Source organism: Mercurialis annua, linkage group LG2 (genome assembly GCF_937616625.2).
Source record: "Mercurialis annua linkage group LG2, ddMerAnnu1.2, whole genome shotgun sequence".
NCBI lineage: Eukaryota > Viridiplantae > Streptophyta > Magnoliopsida > Malpighiales > Euphorbiaceae > Mercurialis > Mercurialis annua.
This window is the reverse complement of record NC_065571.1, coordinates 53,446,250-53,465,290: the sequence shown is the minus strand read 5'-3', so window position 1 is coordinate 53,465,290 and position 19,041 is coordinate 53,446,250. Positions and strand designations below refer to the sequence as shown.

The following is a 19,041-nucleotide window of genomic DNA, read 5'->3' as shown; positions in this document are numbered from 1 at the left end:
AAAAAATGGTTGTGGCATGTCATATTTACAATTAGCATTTGCGACAGAGACTTTTTTATTTATTTATTTTTTAATTATTTATAAATTTCATATGGCTAATATATTACTGTATTAATTTATTGCACAAATGACATAATATTAATGGCTGCATTGTATAATTTTCCTCTGTCTATACATGACACACCAATAAAACATTTACTTCCCTATACCACCCTCACATACCCGACAAAATTTGCTACTCACATTCAAGAACCAAGCCCTTTTTCGTAATATATTTACATAGAGATATAAAAGTGCATGTATATATCATTTCCTGCACCGCCATTATCATGCCCGCAACTGATATTAAAAATATATTTATTGCTGACATCTAATGCCATAATCATTCTTAATTTCTTACCAGATCCCACTACTACATCTATTCTAAATATATTATTTTCCCAGGTAATTAGTGCATTAGTTAGTGTTTCGTCTCGTACATGTGTACTCACCACCATCATCACCCGCAGCAGCAGCTTTCGGTAGTCAACTAATTGCAGCGCCAACCAGCCGGAGCCGTCCACTGTGTCGCCGACATTGTTTAAACACTAACGGAGTTCTGTTTTTTTTCTTCTGAGTTTTGATTTCTTTCGGGGACAGTCTCTTTTTTTTGGTAAGCCCATCCGGTTTCTAAGGCTTCGACCTGACTAATTCGGATCCGACCCGTGTCACGCACCTGGCATGGTGGGTGAGTCTGCCAATAAGAATTTTCTGCATTCACAAGGACTCGAACCCGAGACCTTATTTAAGCGATAACAAGCCGCTTACCACTTGGACCAACCCCCATTGGTTCGGGGACAGTCTCTTTATTTCTTTGCTTGTTCCTCAAGTTAGAATCAAGAAAGCATGAAAGAAATGGAAATTTAGTGGGATTTTCTTCAAGATTAGGGTTTGAAATGGAGAAGAAAGGAAGAGCAGATGATATTGTTCTTCAAATCTCAACCGGTTCTCCTCAAAATGATCGGAATCTTGAACTATCACCGTTAAGAAATCAAAACTTGAGAATCCAAACATCAAATCCTGCTTCTTCTTCAAAGCCGCAAACCCCAGTTTCAACTCCAACTCACAACAAGCCACCGAGAATTCCTACTGAATCTGTTGCAAGAAGAAAATCTTTTGCTCGGTCTGAATTTTCTAAGCCGAAATCAAGATTCATAGAGCCGTCGTATGCAAATGATCATGCAGAGTTAAAAGAAGAAAAGTATAGATTATATAATAATTCAACTTCTCCTTACAGAAAATCACCAAATGTTGCTTCACCAAGTCATAGAATTAGTACATCAACCCCAAAAAGTCACTTGAAATCGGGTCCAGTTACTCCGAAAACGCCATTGATTGGATCTCCAGGAATAGAGGAGGACGAAGAAGATGAGGAGGTTTACAAGACTGCAAGTCTTAAAGTGGCTAAAAAATTTGGTAAGAAATGGAAAATATTGCACTTGTTTGAATTTACCATATTTATTTGCTTTCTGGGGCTGTTAATTGCAAGTTTGACTGTTGAAAAATTGGTGAATGTTTCAATTTGGAGCTTGCAAATATGGAAATGGTGCGTGTTAATTTTAGTAATCTTTTGTGGTAGATTGGTGATAGAGTGGTTTATAAATACTTTGGTTCTGTTGATTGAAATGAATTTTTTGCTTAAGAAGAAAGTTCTTTACTTCGTATACGGATTGAAAAAGAGTGTTCAAGCTGTAGTTTGGCTGGGTTTAGTTCTTCTAGCTTGGGGTTTATTGTTTGATCGCGGAGTTAAACGATCCGAATTCACTTCCGACGTTCTAAATTACATTACTCGAACTCTAGCTTCTTGTCTGATTGGATCTGCAATATGGCTGATAAAAACTTTGTTAATCAAATTACTAGCTTCTTCTTTTCATGTCAATAGATTCTTTGACAGAATTCAAGAATCAATCTTTCATCAGTATGTTCTTAAAACGCTTTCGGGGCCTCCTCTAATGGAAATGGCCGAGAGAGTAGGCGCCAGTAAAACAATGCCGGGGCAGTTGAGTTTTAATAATGTAAAGAATCAAAGTGAAGAGAAGAATAAAGAGGAGGTGATTGATGTTGATAAGCTTAAGAGAATGAAACATGGGAAGATTTCTGCTTGGACTATGAGAGGGTTGATTGATGTGATCACCGGAACGGGATTGTCCACGCTCTCCAACGCGCTTGATCAGAGCGACGACGAGGAGAGTGAGCAGAAGCAGGGTGAAGAGATTACAAGTGAGTGGGAAGCAAAAGCTGCTGCCTATAAGATTTTCAGAAATGTTGCCAAGCCTGGATGCAAGTGAGAAAATATATATTTGCTTAAATGAAATTCTCTATATGTTAATTTGTTCTTACTTTTTGTTTGTTTAATGGGATGTAGGTACATTGATGAAGATGATCTCTTGCGGTTCATGAAAAAGGAGGAGGTGAACAATGTTATCCCTCTGTTTGAAGGAGCAACAGAAACTAGAAAGATTAAGAGATCAGCTCTCAAAAATTGGCTGGTTAGATCCTTTTTTCTTATATATGTTTCAAGTTCAGTGTTTCTGCTTAAAAAAGCTCAATTTTTTTGTATCTTTTTGATACTAATTGAAGTCTTAGTATCCATTTGAAACATAGGTCAAATATTTGGTACAACTCATGGTTTTGACCCGAAAAATATAAGTTAGAGTAGATGACATTGTTTATATATGTAGCAAAAAACTATTGGTTTGTGACATTGTAGTCCTGGTTTATTTGCAGGTGAATGTTTACAATGAACGCAAGGCATTGGCTCATTCTTTAAATGATACTAAAACAGCCATTCAGGAATTAAATAAGCTGGTTTCAGCAATTGTTGTAGTTATAATGATAATTGTGTGGTTAATTATGCTGAGAGTTTTAACAACAAAAATTCTCGTCTTCATTTCATCTCAATTCTTACTGGTTGCATTCATGTTCAGTAACACGGCAAAAACAGTATTTGAAGCCATCATATTCGTGTTTGTGATGCATCCATTTGATGTTGGTGATCGCTGTGTCATTGACGGAGTTCAAGTAAGTTCTTAATTAATCATAGATTAAGTACTAATCACATGTGGGTTGACACATTGGTAATGTTGCAGATGATTGTTGAAGAGATGAACATTTTAACAACAGTCTTTCTGAGATATGATAACGAGAAGATATTCTATCCGAATTCAGTTTTAGCTACGAAACCCATCAGCAACTTCTACCGGAGCCCCGAAATGAGTGATTCTATAGAGTTTGCTGTTGATGTTTCCACTTCAATTGATACTATTGGAGCTCTTAAATCTAAGATAAAAGGGTATTGCTTTAAAACTATGCAAAGCATAAACAAAAATTCTGAAATGAGAAATGCACATATTAACGAGATTAGGTTATTAATATTGTATTTTAGTGTTTCAAAAGCATTTTCGGAAACTTTAACAAAACGTTGAAAGAACTCGAGAAATTCAAGTGCTATGACCTTCTTTCTGAATTGACGATCTTATTCTGAAAATTTCAGGTACTTGGAGAGTAAACCTCAGCACTGGCGTCCTAACTTCAGTTTTCAGGTTAAGGAGATAGAAAATGTGAACAAAATGAGAATAGCTCTCTATGTTAATCACACCATAAACTTCCAGATTGCTACAGATAGGGGCAACCGAAGATCTGATCTGGTTTTAGAGTTGAAAAAATATTTTGAAGAGCTCGGCATAAAATATCATCTTCTTCCTCAAGAAGTTCGTGTTACTTCTACGGGTTCAGCCGTTCCACCTCTTGCAAGATGACAGTTAGTCTTACAGAAACTACTGCTGTCTGCTGCATGCATTTCCATTATGCTTGTCAAACACTTGGTTTCTGGTATTGTAAAACAGGTTTTAAAGCATAGATATAGTGAATGTTGCTATACTAGGAAGATGGAAATCATACATAGAATTTGGATAGGTATATGTTAGGACTATCCTGAAAGGGGTGGCAAAAGCAAAACATGGATTTTGTTGTTTATTTTGGAGCCAATAAAAATTGAAAAATTAAAGTGGGTAATCTTTTGGATAATTTGCATTGACAATACTTCAATTTCATGTCCTCTCTGATTAGTCTTTTTCTTTTCTTTTGATTAATAACAATAGGGTAAATTACAATATATATATATATATATATATATATATATATATATATATATATATATATATATATATATATATACTAGTTTCGCATTACGTGCTATGCACGTGGCTCGTAACGTAACTCGTCAATGAACATATTAGTAAATTTAGCATAATTATATCAATTTTTTTATTTATAATTAATATTAAATTAGTTAAGAATTTTTGTAAGAATAAATATAATATATTTGGTTATAATTTTTTTTTCATACTGAATTTATTCTTTTTTTGGTTTTATAATAACCATAATTAAATAATTAACTTAATTTTATTAATTTCTATTTTTAAAAATAATAAGATAGAAATTTAAATAATAATATATTGATCAAATACAATATTTTAATTTTATAGTTCAATCAAACTAAAAGATATGTATTCCTACTAATTTGGAGACAATTTAGTTATTTTTTACATACTAAAAACTAAATTGGAGATAATTTAACTACCTATTATAATTAGGACTTTAATTATAATAGTGATTAATTAAATAACTAATTAGTTAATTACTATAAAACCTTTATTTAGTAATAAACTGAAAAGGATTACTCAGTAAATTTGCATGTCCCCCCCCCATCCGTGCTTTTATATATAGTATAGATGTATATATAGTTCTGTATATTTTGACGATTTAAAATACGAGCTCTTTTTTTAGCAGATTTGACAATCTTCCATGGTGGTTCCAGATATTGCTGAACACGTAAATTTGACATAGTAACACAATTCGCCTTACACATCAATTTGCTGAATCCGGGTTGAGATTTAGCAGATTTGTGTTGAAAATGTATCAACCCGTTTATGACACGAAATAAATGGGTCGTGTCACCAGTTGACTCGCCAACCCATCTAACCCGCCTAATCCGTTTACAAATTATATTATTTAATAATATAGGAATAAAATATTTTTAATTTATAAAATTAAAAATGAAATTATTAATTAATTAAATCTAATTATATAAATATATAAATAAAATTAATTGTATTTAAATTTATACTTGGTGTATTAAATAATACATTTGAAGTTAAAATTATATTATAAGGTCTAAATGTTTTTAAATGTTTAGTGGATCGTGTTAGTCGTGCAATTATATTAATCGTGTTATATGTTTATCTTAACGTGATAATCGTATCGTGTCGTGTCGTGTCACTCAGTTCAAAATCCGTGTAGTGCTAAACTTGAAAATTTTAACATAATTAGGTAAATGGATCGTGCTTGTGCCAATCCTTATCTGTCAACAGAGTAAGTCGACCCGATACGAATACGACCCGCCAACCCGTTTGACACCCCTAGTTCTCAACCCCAACTTTGTGGTTGATTTTTTTTTCTGGCATCGCATATCTTGTTGAGCTAAGTTTTCAGGATAAAGGAAGAGGCGTGTCTCATTGAGTACAATGGTTTCAAACTAGAGGATTAGTGGGCTAGAATGACTTCTAGTTAGTGGTTTGCAAAACAAATCCAAAACTCACTCAAAAGGCCCAAAACTACCTAACAAGTAAGTTTTAAATTTAGAAGGCTCTCCCATATATAAAACATGATGGTGATTGGACCAATTAGATAACCTTATCTATGAATCCCTAATGGAGATGCTGCCACATAGGACAGAGATCAAGATGACAAGTCCTACCACATATCTCAAATTTCCACCTCTCATTTCATCCTCTCCAAAACACAGCCTTAATAATATACCATCTTCCCAATTTTGTCAGTCAAAATCCACAGAGAGAAGAGAACTAAAAGTTTGAAGAAAGAAATGGCCTCAACTTCAGCTATTTCAATGGCTATGCCAATAACTTCTGCTAGCCAGAAGAGAATTCCAAGTTCAGAGACTTTCTTCAAGCCATTGCCGGTGAGACAATCCAAGGTTTTGGTGGCATTGAAATCAAATGGGAAATTTCAAGTGAAAGCTTCTTCATTCAAGGAAAAGGCACTTACCGGGTTGACAGCAGCTGCACTCACTGCTTCCATGGTGGCTCCAGAGGCTGCTGAAGCTGCTGTTTCTCCATCTCTCAAGAACTTCTTGCTTAGCATTGCTGCTGGTGGCGTTGTTCTCACTGCTATTATCGGTGCTATAATTGGTGTTTCCAATTTCGACCCTGTAAAGAGGACTTGAATGTAGTCAAAGAATTCTATTTCTTGTAATTGGTTAACTATTTATGTTGTGCGAAACTCTTTCATGTATTTCCTGATATAAAAACCTTCATTTCCATGTTTGTCTTGAATCGTCGCTTATGTTGTTTCTGTCTGTGATTCGACCTCAAAACCTGTGAATTCAACAATTCAATAACAATAACACCCTGCAAGTAAACTATAATATCATTAAAGTAAAATATGACTGAATGGTGATGGGAGAATATATGAATCTAAATATCAATGTGTATCTCTGCAATGTTGATGGAATCACTAAACAATAAATTGCGTGTTAGCTTAGTTGAGACTCGAATGACTTCTGAAGAACCAAGAAAACTGCAGCTAAAATCAGTAATTCATGGTTCAAATTACTCAATATCTAGGAGATTTAGTAATCAAATCAAGCAGGTATCTGCTCTCTGAAGAATAATTCACTTTGTCTGCCTTAACAACAGTGATCTTTACTCTTTGTTCATCGCCGTACATTTCCTCTTTGATCTTAAGCTTCAACAGAAATTGCTGAAAGAGTCTGCTTCGCATTATATCGGAGAATTTGGTATCGTCCTGCAGCTCATACTTCATCTGGTATAACTCCTTTGCTGGTAAACCCAATATCTCCTCCCCAGATTCCTGGAAAGCTGTTACCCAAGTCAATCCAGTATGGTCTTGAACCTGAACCTGAAGAAGATATCGATAATCGCATTCATCAAATTCCTGATTGCATCTATCACATTGCCATCTTGAGTTTCCTGAACTTGTCACTTTCTTGTTGCATTGTCTGTCTCCAATCATCAATGGGCAAGCTGTGTAACAGAATGTATCTGTTTTGACAAAAGTGATTCTCGCACTCACTGTGACCCAATCTGGCTTATCCGACCTCCCGAGACCTTCATGCTTGATTTGAGAAACAGTTTTACGTATCTCATTCTTAGATACTCCTGGCAAAACATCTCTGGAGATTGACACAGAAGCAGAGTTTTGTCCCCCTAGATCAAACCAATCTTTCAGGCCATGAGCCTCAGGAATATCTGGATTAATGACAAGCTGAGTAGAAGAAATTGTCCCTAGTGATTTTCCACTGAAGTCGCTAACCTTCGCTGCTTTGACAGCTAAAACTGGGAAAACTCCAGAATCGACAATCTCCTGCAGCTGTTGACCTTCCTTATTGCAGAAATCGCCCCAAAGGGTCAGCTCAATGCTCTTGCCAGACGCATCCTTCAGATTCAAAATTCTTCTCTGAGTTTCCATACCATTCTTTCTCAAGATAGGAACTGAAGGGTTAACAGATATCACAATACCTATAACATCAAGGATGGTATTGTTTTCTACAATCTCAATTTCACTAATGGGTTTAAAGGCGAACTGCTGTTGTGGTATGGAATTGTCTTCATCGGGACAAAGATCCACATCTGAAGTGGCCTCCAAAAATATCTCCCACTCATTCTTCAAATGGTTAAAATTCTTCTGTGCAGGTTTTAAACTACCTTTTGAAATCAAATAAACTCTACCAACCTCAATAACTTCATGAAAGCGGTCAACAACAGCATTGAAACAGGTCACCCGTATTTCCCCTCCATCAGAGTCAAGAAGGTCAAAAGAGAACACTTTACCATCTCCTCGAGCATTGTTGTAGCGACGCAGATCCCCTTTTGCAGTTACCCTAGCCTTGATAGCCCACCGCCCCTGATAAGGATTCAAAGCAGCAATAGGAATTATACGTGCTGGTGCCTCATTTTTCATAATAGCACCGTGATTTTTATAAATTGGAGGTGGTTGATATGGAGGTTGAACAGTTGGCTGGAAACTCTGCATATTATTCCCACGATTTTGTGCACTGAAATTAGACCGATAAGTTTGCACATTATTTCCAGAATTTGGAGAGGTCATAGCTGGTCGGAAACTATGCATACTAGAGCCCTGATTTGACGCCCTCAAAGGAGACTCAAAATTCTGAACATTGTTGCCACGGCTAGGGCCACTTGAATTGTTATAACCAGCCCATGCAGATTGTACAGAGTTTCCACTAGGAAATGGCTTCTGCGGATTTATATCAGCAAGCATTTTTGGATTTCCAATAGTATCATAATCCGACTCTAGAGTTACCAAGTTCAACACCACAATAATCCTGTATGAGAAAGAACAGAAACAAAACAGAACACACTACTATCAACAACTACAGGAGTGCAAGATTATGAAGAATATTTATCATTCCTCGAGAAACAACATTTTCACTACATCTTAGTTTTATTAATTCTTTATAATTTTAAGGTTATAATATAAACCACCACAAAATGCAGTTTCATAGAAACAGTAACCTTGCAAATTCTAATTTATAATATATAATTCCGCATAAAATACATCATCGCTTCGAATTGGAGCTTAAACAATTCCATAAGTAAAAATCATAACCATTTCATTTCTCTTTAATAAACAAATGCTAATCAAGTGATATAAAACTTAACCTGGAGATAAAGGCATTCACTATTTAATCAGCGTTCTACACATTTTCTTTAATTACCGCAGAGCAATTAAGTTAAATTTGAGACTCAAAACTGAACAAATAACATACACATTTAGTCCTTATAAATATATTAAAAGTAGATTAAGCTCTTGAACTTAAAATCTGAGCGATATTCAAATAAAAATCCAAAATTCAGCCAAACAAACAAAAACTCATAATGAATAGCAAAATAAAAGGTTTAAGAAAACTGACTTGCGATTTTGGACGTCGCTGCAAATGTACTCGACCAATTGAATGACAGATCCTTTCTTAACAAGACTGTTTCTAACTAGGTCGTTGAGTTGAGTACCGAGCATAGCGTGATGAGTGGAGACCGAGTCAGAGATAAGCAAACGGTACCTCTCTTGCGCGCCTCCTAGTTGCTTTATATCGAGAACCTGAACGAGCGGTTTCAAGTTTAAATCGCCGCCGTTCATCATGGATATAGCGTTTGGCGTTAGATTTAAACGCATTGTGCCGGAATTTTAGATCTCTGAAAATGTTCTGTAAACCTAGAAGTGGAGGGATTTGGAGATTTTTTAAGAGACGAGTGAGAGATTAATTTTGGAGGGGAAATAGAACGCGCGAGGGTCTTATTTTGCAAGAGGAAATCGTGGTACCGGTTTTTTATTTTTTATTTAATTTTATCACCTTGAATTATGGAAGAAGCTACTTTTATAAATTTTACGACATGCCGTTTGCTATCACATGATTGCAACAAGAAGTTTATAGCGGCTAATCGTATTACCATCTCGTGTGTTGACCACAACTAGGGGGTCAATAAATATTGAAGATTTTCAAATAACATATTTGTTCTGTGGTTTGATTAGATTAAGTAATTCTTAAGATTTGGTAACAGTTAAAAGTACCGAATTATTAATTAAAAATATATTTTTTTAATAATTGTTCTTTGTATTTTATCAGTTCAATCAGACTAACCATAATAATCGACTAACTTAGCAGTTCAATTTCGATTTCAGTTAATTCGATTAAAAATTAAAATATTATATTAATTTGATTTTGGTTAAATCGGTTAATTTATGAATAGCAACGATAAATTTTTAGCCGATGAGGGCAAAAATTTGATTGATATGTCGTCTTGCCAAGTGCCTCAAACGTGCACGCACATGTACATCCGCGTCCGGACATTAGTTTTGTATATGTATATATCCAAGAGGTCGAGAAGGTAACCATTGTGCGAATTGGATGGCTAATCTTGAATTTTTCCATGCGCTAGGGCTGACCACCTATGACGGAATGCATGCTGGGGTTTCTAATCTCATCATGGAAGATATTATCGGCATCTCGCTCCCTCGTATGTGTAGAGCTTTTTAAGCCTTTTGGCTTTGGCCTCTCTTTGTAAGCAAAAAAGTATATATCCAAGAGGAAACATGAAACTGTATGCCGATAATTGCATAGGTTGAATATTCTTTTTGTGGTTAGTTGATGGAACGATTTGGAGAAGAAAAAAAATTGAATCTTGATGGATTACCATTTAATTACTCCTAATTATAACACGGTCAAAATGAAAATTGGATTCATCATATAAAATTTCTTTTTTTAGTTGACGCCAAAATAGCTATTCAAAGTTTGATTCCGTGGTCACAAAATCAGGTAGAGGAGTTGCTGGACCCTGCATCATATTCATAATCTTGTTCTTGATGCCCAGAACCCCCTGGGTGACAATCAAGAATTCATTAGCAAAATATGACCCACCAACCAACCATAATAGAAGCCTCGAGAAACATTGAGCGAATATATACCTTAACTGGCTAACCAGATGAAAATTATGAATCATGCATCCATCTCAACTTCATGGATTTTGCACGCTGTGCCTTGAGCTTCCCACTGACAATCAGCTGATCACAAACCAACAGCATTAGTTACCAGCACCAAGACAGACACCCTTGAATCCCAAAAGCAAACAAAAGAACTGGAGACGAACCTCACACCCCTTAGCACCACTTTCCATAATAAACCTCAATATACCACAGCAAACCCTAAAATGGGTGAAATGAATATCAATAAAATTTCAGAAAAGGTCACTGATCATGTGATGATCCAATGCCTTAATAAAATTTTGGAACTGCATAATAAATACAAATGTTTGAAACACTTGAGCAAAATAAAATATCTGACAGTGTGCTTCAACCAAAACTTTATGTTGATATACAGCCCCATAAGAAATTTTTAGCTCTTAAACAAGCCCAAAATCTATCTAAATGACCTTTGCCGACACTTGAATGATTTCTGAAGAACCAAGAAAACATCAGCTAAAATCAGTAATCCATGGTTCAAATTATTCAATATCTAGGAGATTCAGTCATCAAATCAAGCAGGTATTTGCTCTCCGAAGAATACTTCACCTTGTCTGCCTTAACAGCAATGATCTTCAACTTTTGTTCGTCGCCAAACATTTCCTCTTTGATCTTAAGCCTCAGGAGAAATGGCTGAAAGAGTATGCTTCGAATTATTTCTAAGAATTTGGTATCATCCTGCAGTTCATAGTACAACCGGTACAATTCCTTTGCTGGTAATCCCAATATCTCTTCCCCAGATTCCTGAAAAGCTGTTACCCAAGTCACTCCTGTATGGTCTTGAACCTGAAATTGCAGTAGATATCTATAGTCGCACTCATCAAATTCCTGATTGCATCTATCACAATGCCATCTTGAGTTTAATGAAAACGTCACTTTCTTGTTGCATTGTCTGTCTCCAATCATCAATGGGCAAGCTGTGTAACAGAATGTACTTGTCTTGACAAAAGTGGTAATGGCGCTCACCGTTACCCAATCTGGCCTCTCTGACCTCCCAAGACCTTCATGCTTGATTTGAAACACAGTTTTACGTATCTCATTCTTAGATACTCCTGGATAAACATCTTTGGAGATTGACACAAAAGCGGAGTTGTGCCCCCCTGTATCAAACCAATCTTTCAGGCCATCAGCCTCGGGAATATCTGGATTCATGAAGAGCTGACTAGAATAAATTGTCTCCAGTGATTTCCCACCGAAGTCCCGAACCTTCTCTCCTTTAACAGCTAATACTGGAAATACTCCAGAATCAACAATCTCTTGCAACTGTTGACCTTCCTTATTGCAGAAATCACCCAAAAGGTAATGCTCTCTCCAGACGCATCCTTTAGATTCAAAACTCTGCTGTGAGTTTCCTTACCATTCTTTCTCAAGATGGGAACTGAGGGATTAACAGATATCACAATACCAATATCATCAAGGATGGAACTGTTTTCCACAATCTCAATTTCACTAATGGTTTTGAAGAAGAGCTGCTGTTTTGGTATAGAATTGTCTTCATCAGGACAAAGATCCACAGTTGAATTAGCCTCCAAAAATATCTCCCACTCATTCTTCAAATGGTTGATAATCTTATTTACAAGTTTTAAACTACCTTTTGAAATCAAATAGACTCTACCAACCTCAATAACATCATGAAAGCGGTCGACAACAGCATTGAAACAGGTCACCCGTATTTCCCCTCCAGCAGAGTCAAGAAGGTCAAAAGAGAACACTTTACCATCTCCTCGAGCATTGTTGTAGCAACAAAGATCCCCTTTTACAGATACCCTACCCTTGATTGCCCACCGCCCCTGATAAGGATTCAAAGCAGCAATAGGAATTATACATGCTGGTGCCTCATTTTTCATAGTAGCACCGTGATATCTATAACGTGGAGGTGGTCGGTATGGAGGTTGAACAGTTGGCTGGAAGCTCTGCATATTATTCCCCCGATTCTGTGCACTCAAATCAGACTGAAAAGTGTGCAGATTGGTTCCAGAATTTTGAGAACCCTGATTTGATGCACTCAAAGGAGACTCAAAATTCTGAACATTGTTGCCACGGCTAGGACCACTTAAATTGTTATAACCAGCCCATGCAGGCTGCACGGAGTTGCCATTAGGTAATGGCTTATGCGCATTCATGTCAGCGAGCATTTCTGGATTTCCAATAATATCACAATCTCGTATTATAGTATCCAAGTTCAACACCATAATAATCCTGTATGAGAAAGAACAAAAACAAAACAGCACTTCTGCTATCAATTACAAAGAAATGCAGTGGATGTCGATAGGCAGAATATGAGGAATCAAACATTTTCATTACCTATCATTTCCATTTTTTCTATCTATTTTTAAGGTTATAATATCGATATGCACGCAAGGTACAGTTTCAGAGAAACAGTAGACTTAAAAATTCTATTGATAAAATGTATAATTTCGCATAAAACACATCAATGCTTCGAATTAAAGCTTAAGCAATTGCACAAATGAAAATTATAACCATTTGGTCCATTTCTTTTTTTTTTTTTTTGATAATTTGAGGAGGGGGAGCGCTTGTGGGAGGAATCGAACCCACGATCTAGGAGTTTGCTGCTCAACGATTATACCATTTGAGCTAAATAATTGAAAACAATGCTAATCAAGTCATTCACTATTTAATTAGTCTTCTACACATTTTCATTAAACATGGAAAAAGCAATTCATTAAGCAAGCTCTTGAACTTAAAATCTGAGCGGTATTCAAATTAAAATCAAAATTTCAGCCAAATAATCAGAAACTTATAATTAGCAAAATAAGGGTTTAAGAAAACTAACTTGCCATTTTGGACGTCACTGCAAATGTAATCTGTCAATTGAACAACAGATCCTTTCTTAACAGAACCGTTTTTAACTCGGTCGTTGAGTCGAGTAGCGAGCATAGCGTGCTGAGTGGAGACCGAGTCAGAAATGAGGAACTGGTAGCTCCCTTGCACGGTTCCTACATGCTTTATATCGAAAATCTGAACGAGTGGTTTCAAATTTATATCCCCGCGATTTAACTTGGGTATTGCATTTGGCGTTAGATTCAAAGGCATAATGGTGCCGGAATTTTAGATCTCTGATAATGTTTTACAAACCTAGTACTTGAGAGGGTCGGAGATTTTGAAGAGAACGAACGTTAATTTTGGAGGGAAGTGGAGCGCGCCAGTGATTTTTTTTGCAAGATGAAATTGTTGGACCGATTTGTCAATTGAACAGTACGATGTGTCGTTTGACGTGTCATGATTGGTATCAACATTTGCTAAATTTATCCCAAATAAACAATAAACTCCTGCATAGCTGGCTCAGTTCATAGATGATGTGGCGAAGTGAGTCTACTTAAAAAAAATATGCATTAATTTATTATCACATTTACTATTATAATGTGTCAAAGATAAATAAAAATTTCATAATTCTACATTATTACAAACTAAATTCATGTAATTATTTCTCCAAATATGGCCGTAGGAACTGGATATATCGTTTAAATATAATATAACAAAGCTATCCATCATTCAATTTCTAAAACTGGTCTAGCCCATGCGTAGAATGCATGTACCTGGCTTAAGCATTGCGCTAACAACAACTAAAGCAACATTGTAAAAAAATAAAAAAAATTCCTTCAAGAATAAGCAGTTGAAAAATAGTATCGAGCAATCGTAGTAGCTTCATATAAGAATCAGAATTACCCGGCAGTAAATAGGATCAGTTACTATAGTTACAGAAGTTTTAAGATTCACTTGTAGAAATTGTTAGCATCTTAACATAGCAGCTTTGATGGTTATCAGATAAACTGAAATATTTTATAATCTTCAAAGAAAATAAAGGGCAAGGCGTGTTCTAGACAAAGAAAACAAGACATTCAGCAACTAAACACTTCAATAAAATAGTGAATGGTGACAAAAAAACTCAATTGCTCTAGCCAAAAAAAAATTAACAAAATTGAGTATCATTTGGAAAAGGTATCAAAGAGTGCAAAAGCCTAGTGTACTCCACATTACAAACAGCAAAAGTAGAACACTCTAAATAAGGCGAATAATAACATCAATTAAGGACAAAGAACCCAAGCTACTTAAGCAACCGGAACCTCAATCTCAGTTGCCATCACTGGGGATCGCAAGTACTCTTCTTCCTCTTTGGCAGGATGGATTATCACCACATCAGGTAGAGGAGTTGTTGGGCCCTGTTTACCCTTAGGATCCCAATCGAGCATAATCTTGACCTTGATACCAAGGACTCCCTGTGCAACAATCAAGAAATCATTAGCATGATGTGACAGACAAACCAACCATAATAGAAGCCTTAAGAAAAACTATCAATTGTAACACACCTGTCGAAGAAGGACATGTCTCACGGCAGAGTCAATATAATCCTTAACAGGCTGACCAGATGAAATCATGTATCCATCCTTGAACTTCATGGATTTTGCACGCTGTGCCCTAAGCTTCCCACTCACAATCACCTGATCACAAAACCAAAAGCGTTAGGTCACCAACACAACCGCAAACAGGGTAAAAATAGAACACAAAGGCCCTCAAATCCAAACAAATAATATAAAAAGATTGGTAACTGACCTCACATCCCTTGGCACCACTTTCCATAATAAACCTCAATACACCATAGCAGGCCCTAAATAATTACAAGAAAATCAATAAGAACGCAATAAAGCAAGCTTAACAAAATTTTGGAACTACATAAAAATTAAGAATGTTTGAAATACTTATGCATATTACATTAGAACTGATAACGGGCTCCGGCCAAAAAGGAACACCAAATTTAAAATGGTGCCCCACAAGAAGTTTCTAACTCTTAATCAAAGCCAGTATCTATTTAAATGACCAGTTTCCTCCATTTATAGCTATATAAATTTAGATGCAGTAAGAAGACACAACAATTCAGAAATCTTCATATTCATACATAAGGGCGGGCCTTCAAAGAATATATCCTCCTAACAGTTACAGCATGAATACCAGAGGGCTTCATAAAGATGATAGTCATGGAGGACAACAATAAATCTTGTCAACTTCCGACACAAATATGGTATCTATAGACCAATCTGCTTTATAGATGACATGATGGACATCACACATAATAACTACAGAAACTCAGAAAAAACGATCTAGAAATCCTGGAAAAGACATGGAGCTGACATAGAAACGTGTCCAAAAACTGAAACAGATTGATAACAACTGGAAGCTATATTGAAAATAACACACAAGTATAATCACGCGATAAATTTAAATCGATAACAAAGAATATATCCTCCCAACAGTTACAGCATGAATACCAGAGAGCTTCACAAGGATAATAGTCACGGAGGATAACAGTAAATCTTGTCAACTTCCGACACAAATATGGCATCTATAGACCAATCTGCTTTATAGATGACAAGGTGGCTAATATACAAAATAACTGCAGAAACTCAAAAAGTATCTAGAGATCCAGGAAAAAGCTACATTGAGCTAGCATAGAAACAACTCCAAAAACACTGAAACCGATTAATGCCAACTGGAAGCTATGTTGAAAATAACACATGAATAAAATCATAGTTTCAACTATTATTTTCGATAAATAAGAATCAATCTGTACTTTGTATTTTGGCATTTCAGTTTTATGGATTATTCGAGAAACAGAAAGCATAACATGATCATCGTGGCAATGTACCTTTATTGACATTATGACAATATACCTCCACTCCGTTAACAACATGAGCATTAACTATTTTCATGCCGATAAAAGCAGAGTGTAGGTACATAGCTAATGTAGTCACCTTCCGACGCGAAATTGGCTATCAAATAAGTCCAACATGCTTTGAATAGATGACATAATACAATGGCAATGTACACACAAATACAGAAACTAGGAACAAAAAGATCTGAAATGAATACCTACGAACAGCAAGACCCCCGAGAAGCTTGTAGCGAAGAGACTCGGCCTGAGCAATAGCGCAAAGACCTCTGTTATTGACCTTCTCAGCATATAACTCAACACTGTTATCAGGAAATTTAAATCTCTTCTGCACAACTGAGGTCAGCTCCCTAATCCTCCTACCCTTCTCACCTAAAATTAAACCAAATTGAATTTCAATTGTAAAAACGAAACAAAACGCAAATAAAATAAAAGAAGAAATATTATTCATACCGAGAACGTTTTGTGTACGCGTAGCTCTGATGATAATCTCAGTACGCATAGGAGTGACTCTAACTTCAACGCCGGAGTATCCATCCTCGGCCAGCTCTCTCGTCAAAACCTCGTTAAGCTCAGCGAAGAAAACTCCGTCGGCGATAAACTGCGCAAAAGAAAAATTATGAGATCTATTTTTTGTTAATGTCGATAGTAATATGTAAAAAGAAATATAACTTAGAGAAACAGCGACCTTTCTCTTCTTGCTCATTTGAGTTGTCGCCATTTTCGATAATGTTGTTTTGCTCGAAGCTAGCAGATACGCAACGAAATTTTTGCGGTGGCTGAAGCTCTGCAAATGCTAACCCTAGCTTAAGTGGAGGTTTTGATGAAGAATAAGAAGAGTTTATATGTTTGGCTAGGGTTTGGATCCGACGGTTATTGTTGATTCTAGGGTTTGGATATCAAATAGTGGGATTGCCCTCGAGGGAACCTCATTGAACGCAGCGTTTTATTGGTGTGGATTTACTAATGGGCCGACGTGGGTTACAGATTGGGCTTACAGGTGATATCCCCAGCGCCCATAGTTAATGCTATATTTGCGTTTTAATGGTATGGATTGACTATTGGGCCGACTTGGGTTACAAGTGATATCCCCATATAGGTTTTTCTTATAAATAGCAATTGTATTGATGAATCTTTTTTTTTTTCAATTTCTTTGTATAAATACGATATAGTTTTCTATACAATTACTCTATTCTACTTATGGTCTTTGATCATCTTTTGGCCAAAAACCATCTTCCGGTCCTGAATTTTCTTTAGTTTATAACAAATAGCTATCGTCGTATATCTTAACTTAAGGTAGATCTGATCATGGATTTGAATATTTGACATGTCCGCCCATGCCTGTTCTTCTAGGGCGAGGCTTGAATACTGATTTTGTGTCTCAAATTCGGCCCGATTCCGACCCCGAAAAATGCCCCTATTTACGAGCATATTTGGGCTTTCATTTTTTTTTGAAATTTTTCATGTAAATTCAAAAAAGTCCAGTCTCAACCCACATTTATAGAGTTTAAGAGTCGGGTTGAGTATAAGATATGAAGACTAAACTAGACTCCAGCCAAACTTGAGCTTATAACTGGGCATGGCCCAAACACGGCCTATGAACAGATCTAGCTCAAGTTGTTGTTTTTTCTCCAGTTTTTACGATTTATTTAACTTAAATAAGCTTTTTTTACTCTTTATTAGTCCTTTTTCTTATAGTTTTCCCGGCGTCTTCCCAATATCTTCAACGTCTATCCGGCATCTTTCCAGCATTTTTCTCAGCATCTCCGATACATTCGAGTGAGTTGAAATAAATTTTACAAATTTATATAATTACAACTTATTTTAATCTTTAGATTTATTAGATTTAAATTTTCTTGTTCTAATTATTCTAAGTCTGTAATTTCTATACTCATTTATCTTTATCTATTTTTGGATTTAGGTATTTTTGAGTTTGCTAGGTAACTCTTATTAGTAGCTAAAAAACTCTTATAAAATTTTGTTTTTAATCCAGATATTATGACTAGAATTTGAACTCTTGTAGTATATTTATTTTATTTAATCAAATTCTATCGTTTTTTTCAACAGGATAATGTTATTAGAAAGAGTAATTGAATACAACCTAAAAACTAAAACTGCACCTTTATACCTATTTATTTGCTAGCATATATACTGCTAATTGTTTAGCTAAACTATGAGCAATTCCATTAAAAAAAATCTTGAAACATAACATATTTTAAGATCAAAGAAGGAGTGTTGGAGATACATAATATCCAAACAAATAGGTCACAGTGCAGTGAGTATTCTTTAGAGTTAATGGTATTTGTAAAACATCCCCCTCAAAAATAACTTTTTTCCAACCCCTGGATATAGCCCAGATCATAGCAGAACGTAGAGCCATCCATTCCAACACGCCTGGATCCCACACATGTCTGAAGAAAGCTGTAAATTGAACCTTAACCCTGCTGTTAGCATCCGAAACTACATAAGCCATAGTATCAAACTTTATCATAAGCTTGAACGAATCGGGACTCCAAAAACACTCTCGCTCACAAGTGTGTCAAAACGAATCACACACTTTATTAGAAAAAAAGAGTTTATATTTGAATTTCTTGAAAAGTTAATTCACATTAAATATACTTTTTGAGAAGTTAAGTCATCAGAAAATATTTTAGGATAAAACAAGTGAGGCCTTACTAAGTTTGCCATTTTTTTTTTTTGGTAGAAAACAACCAAAAAGCTCTATTGACTGAAATCAA

The 19,041-nt window shown here is 35.7% G+C and overlaps 4 protein-coding genes and 1 pseudogene across 4 annotated transcripts; 2 read left to right on the top strand and 3 right to left on the bottom strand.

Moving 5' to 3' along the window:
• Positions 1 to 835: 835 nt before the first annotated feature.
• Positions 836 to 4,065, top strand: LOC126669019 (mechanosensitive ion channel protein 10-like). The gene is made up of 5 exons (XM_050362297.2): positions 836 to 2,323; positions 2,405 to 2,528; positions 2,767 to 3,060; positions 3,129 to 3,331; positions 3,533 to 4,065. The coding sequence occupies exons 1-5, from the start codon at positions 936 to 938 to the stop codon at positions 3,795 to 3,797; spliced, it is 2,274 nt and encodes a 757-aa protein (XP_050218254.1). The 5' UTR covers positions 836 to 935; the 3' UTR covers positions 3,798 to 4,065.
• Positions 4,066 to 5,834: 1,769 nt separating this feature from the next.
• LOC126669025 (uncharacterized) lies at positions 5,835 to 6,392 on the top strand. Its single transcript, XM_050362302.2, has one exon. The coding sequence runs from the start codon at positions 5,924 to 5,926 to the stop codon at positions 6,281 to 6,283; it is 360 nt and encodes a 119-aa protein (XP_050218259.1). The 5' UTR covers positions 5,835 to 5,923; the 3' UTR covers positions 6,284 to 6,392.
• A 124-nt stretch (positions 6,393 to 6,516) lies between these two features.
• LOC126669021 (replication protein A 70 kDa DNA-binding subunit A) lies at positions 6,517 to 9,434 on the bottom strand. Its single transcript, XM_050362299.2, has 2 exons — positions 9,014 to 9,434; positions 6,517 to 8,425 (listed from the first exon to the last, which is right to left on the bottom strand). Exons 1-2 carry the CDS (start codon positions 9,271 to 9,273, stop codon positions 6,673 to 6,675), a joined length of 2,013 nt encoding a protein of 670 aa, XP_050218256.1. The 5' UTR covers positions 9,274 to 9,434; the 3' UTR covers positions 6,517 to 6,672.
• Positions 9,435 to 10,849: 1,415 nt separating this feature from the next.
• Positions 10,850 to 13,795, bottom strand: LOC126669022 (replication protein A 70 kDa DNA-binding subunit A-like; annotated as a pseudogene).
• A 753-nt stretch (positions 13,796 to 14,548) lies between these two features.
• On the bottom strand, positions 14,549 to 17,167 carry LOC126669256 (40S ribosomal protein S3-3-like). The gene is made up of 6 exons (XM_050362675.2): positions 16,992 to 17,167; positions 16,757 to 16,904; positions 16,504 to 16,675; positions 15,190 to 15,244; positions 14,946 to 15,077; positions 14,549 to 14,855 (listed from the first exon to the last, which is right to left on the bottom strand). The coding sequence occupies exons 1-6, from the start codon at positions 17,022 to 17,024 to the stop codon at positions 14,688 to 14,690; spliced, it is 708 nt and encodes a 235-aa protein (XP_050218632.1). The 5' UTR covers positions 17,025 to 17,167; the 3' UTR covers positions 14,549 to 14,687.
• Between the last annotated feature and the right edge of the window lie 1,874 nt (positions 17,168 to 19,041).

Coding starts and splice junctions, on each gene's coding strand:
- LOC126669019 (XM_050362297.2), top strand. CDS start 936: ATGGAGAAGAAAGGAAGAGCAGATGATATTGTTCTTCAAATCTCAACC. Junction 2,324..2,404: donor GTTGCCAAGCCTGGATGCAA/GTGAGAAAATAT, acceptor AATGGGATGTAG/GTACATTGATGAAGATGATC. Junction 3,061..3,128: donor GTGTCATTGACGGAGTTCAA/GTAAGTTCTTAA, acceptor GTAATGTTGCAG/ATGATTGTTGAAGAGATGAA.
- LOC126669025 (XM_050362302.2), top strand. CDS start 5,924: ATGGCCTCAACTTCAGCTATTTCAATGGCTATGCCAATAACTTCTGCT.
- LOC126669021 (XM_050362299.2), bottom strand. CDS start 9,273: ATGCGTTTAAATCTAACGCCAAACGCTATATCCATGATGAACGGCGGC. Junction 8,426..9,013: donor AGCGACGTCCAAAATCGCAA/GTCAGTTTTCTT, acceptor TTTCTCATACAG/GATTATTGTGGTGTTGAACT.
- LOC126669256 (XM_050362675.2), bottom strand. CDS start 17,024: ATGGCGACAACTCAAATGAGCAAGAAGAGAAAG. Junction 15,078..15,189: donor GTGGTGCCAAGGGATGTGAG/GTCAGTTACCAA, acceptor TTTTGTGATCAG/GTGATTGTGAGTGGGAAGCT. Junction 14,856..14,945: donor GACATGTCCTTCTTCGACAG/GTGTGTTACAAT, acceptor ATTGTTGCACAG/GGAGTCCTTGGTATCAAGGT.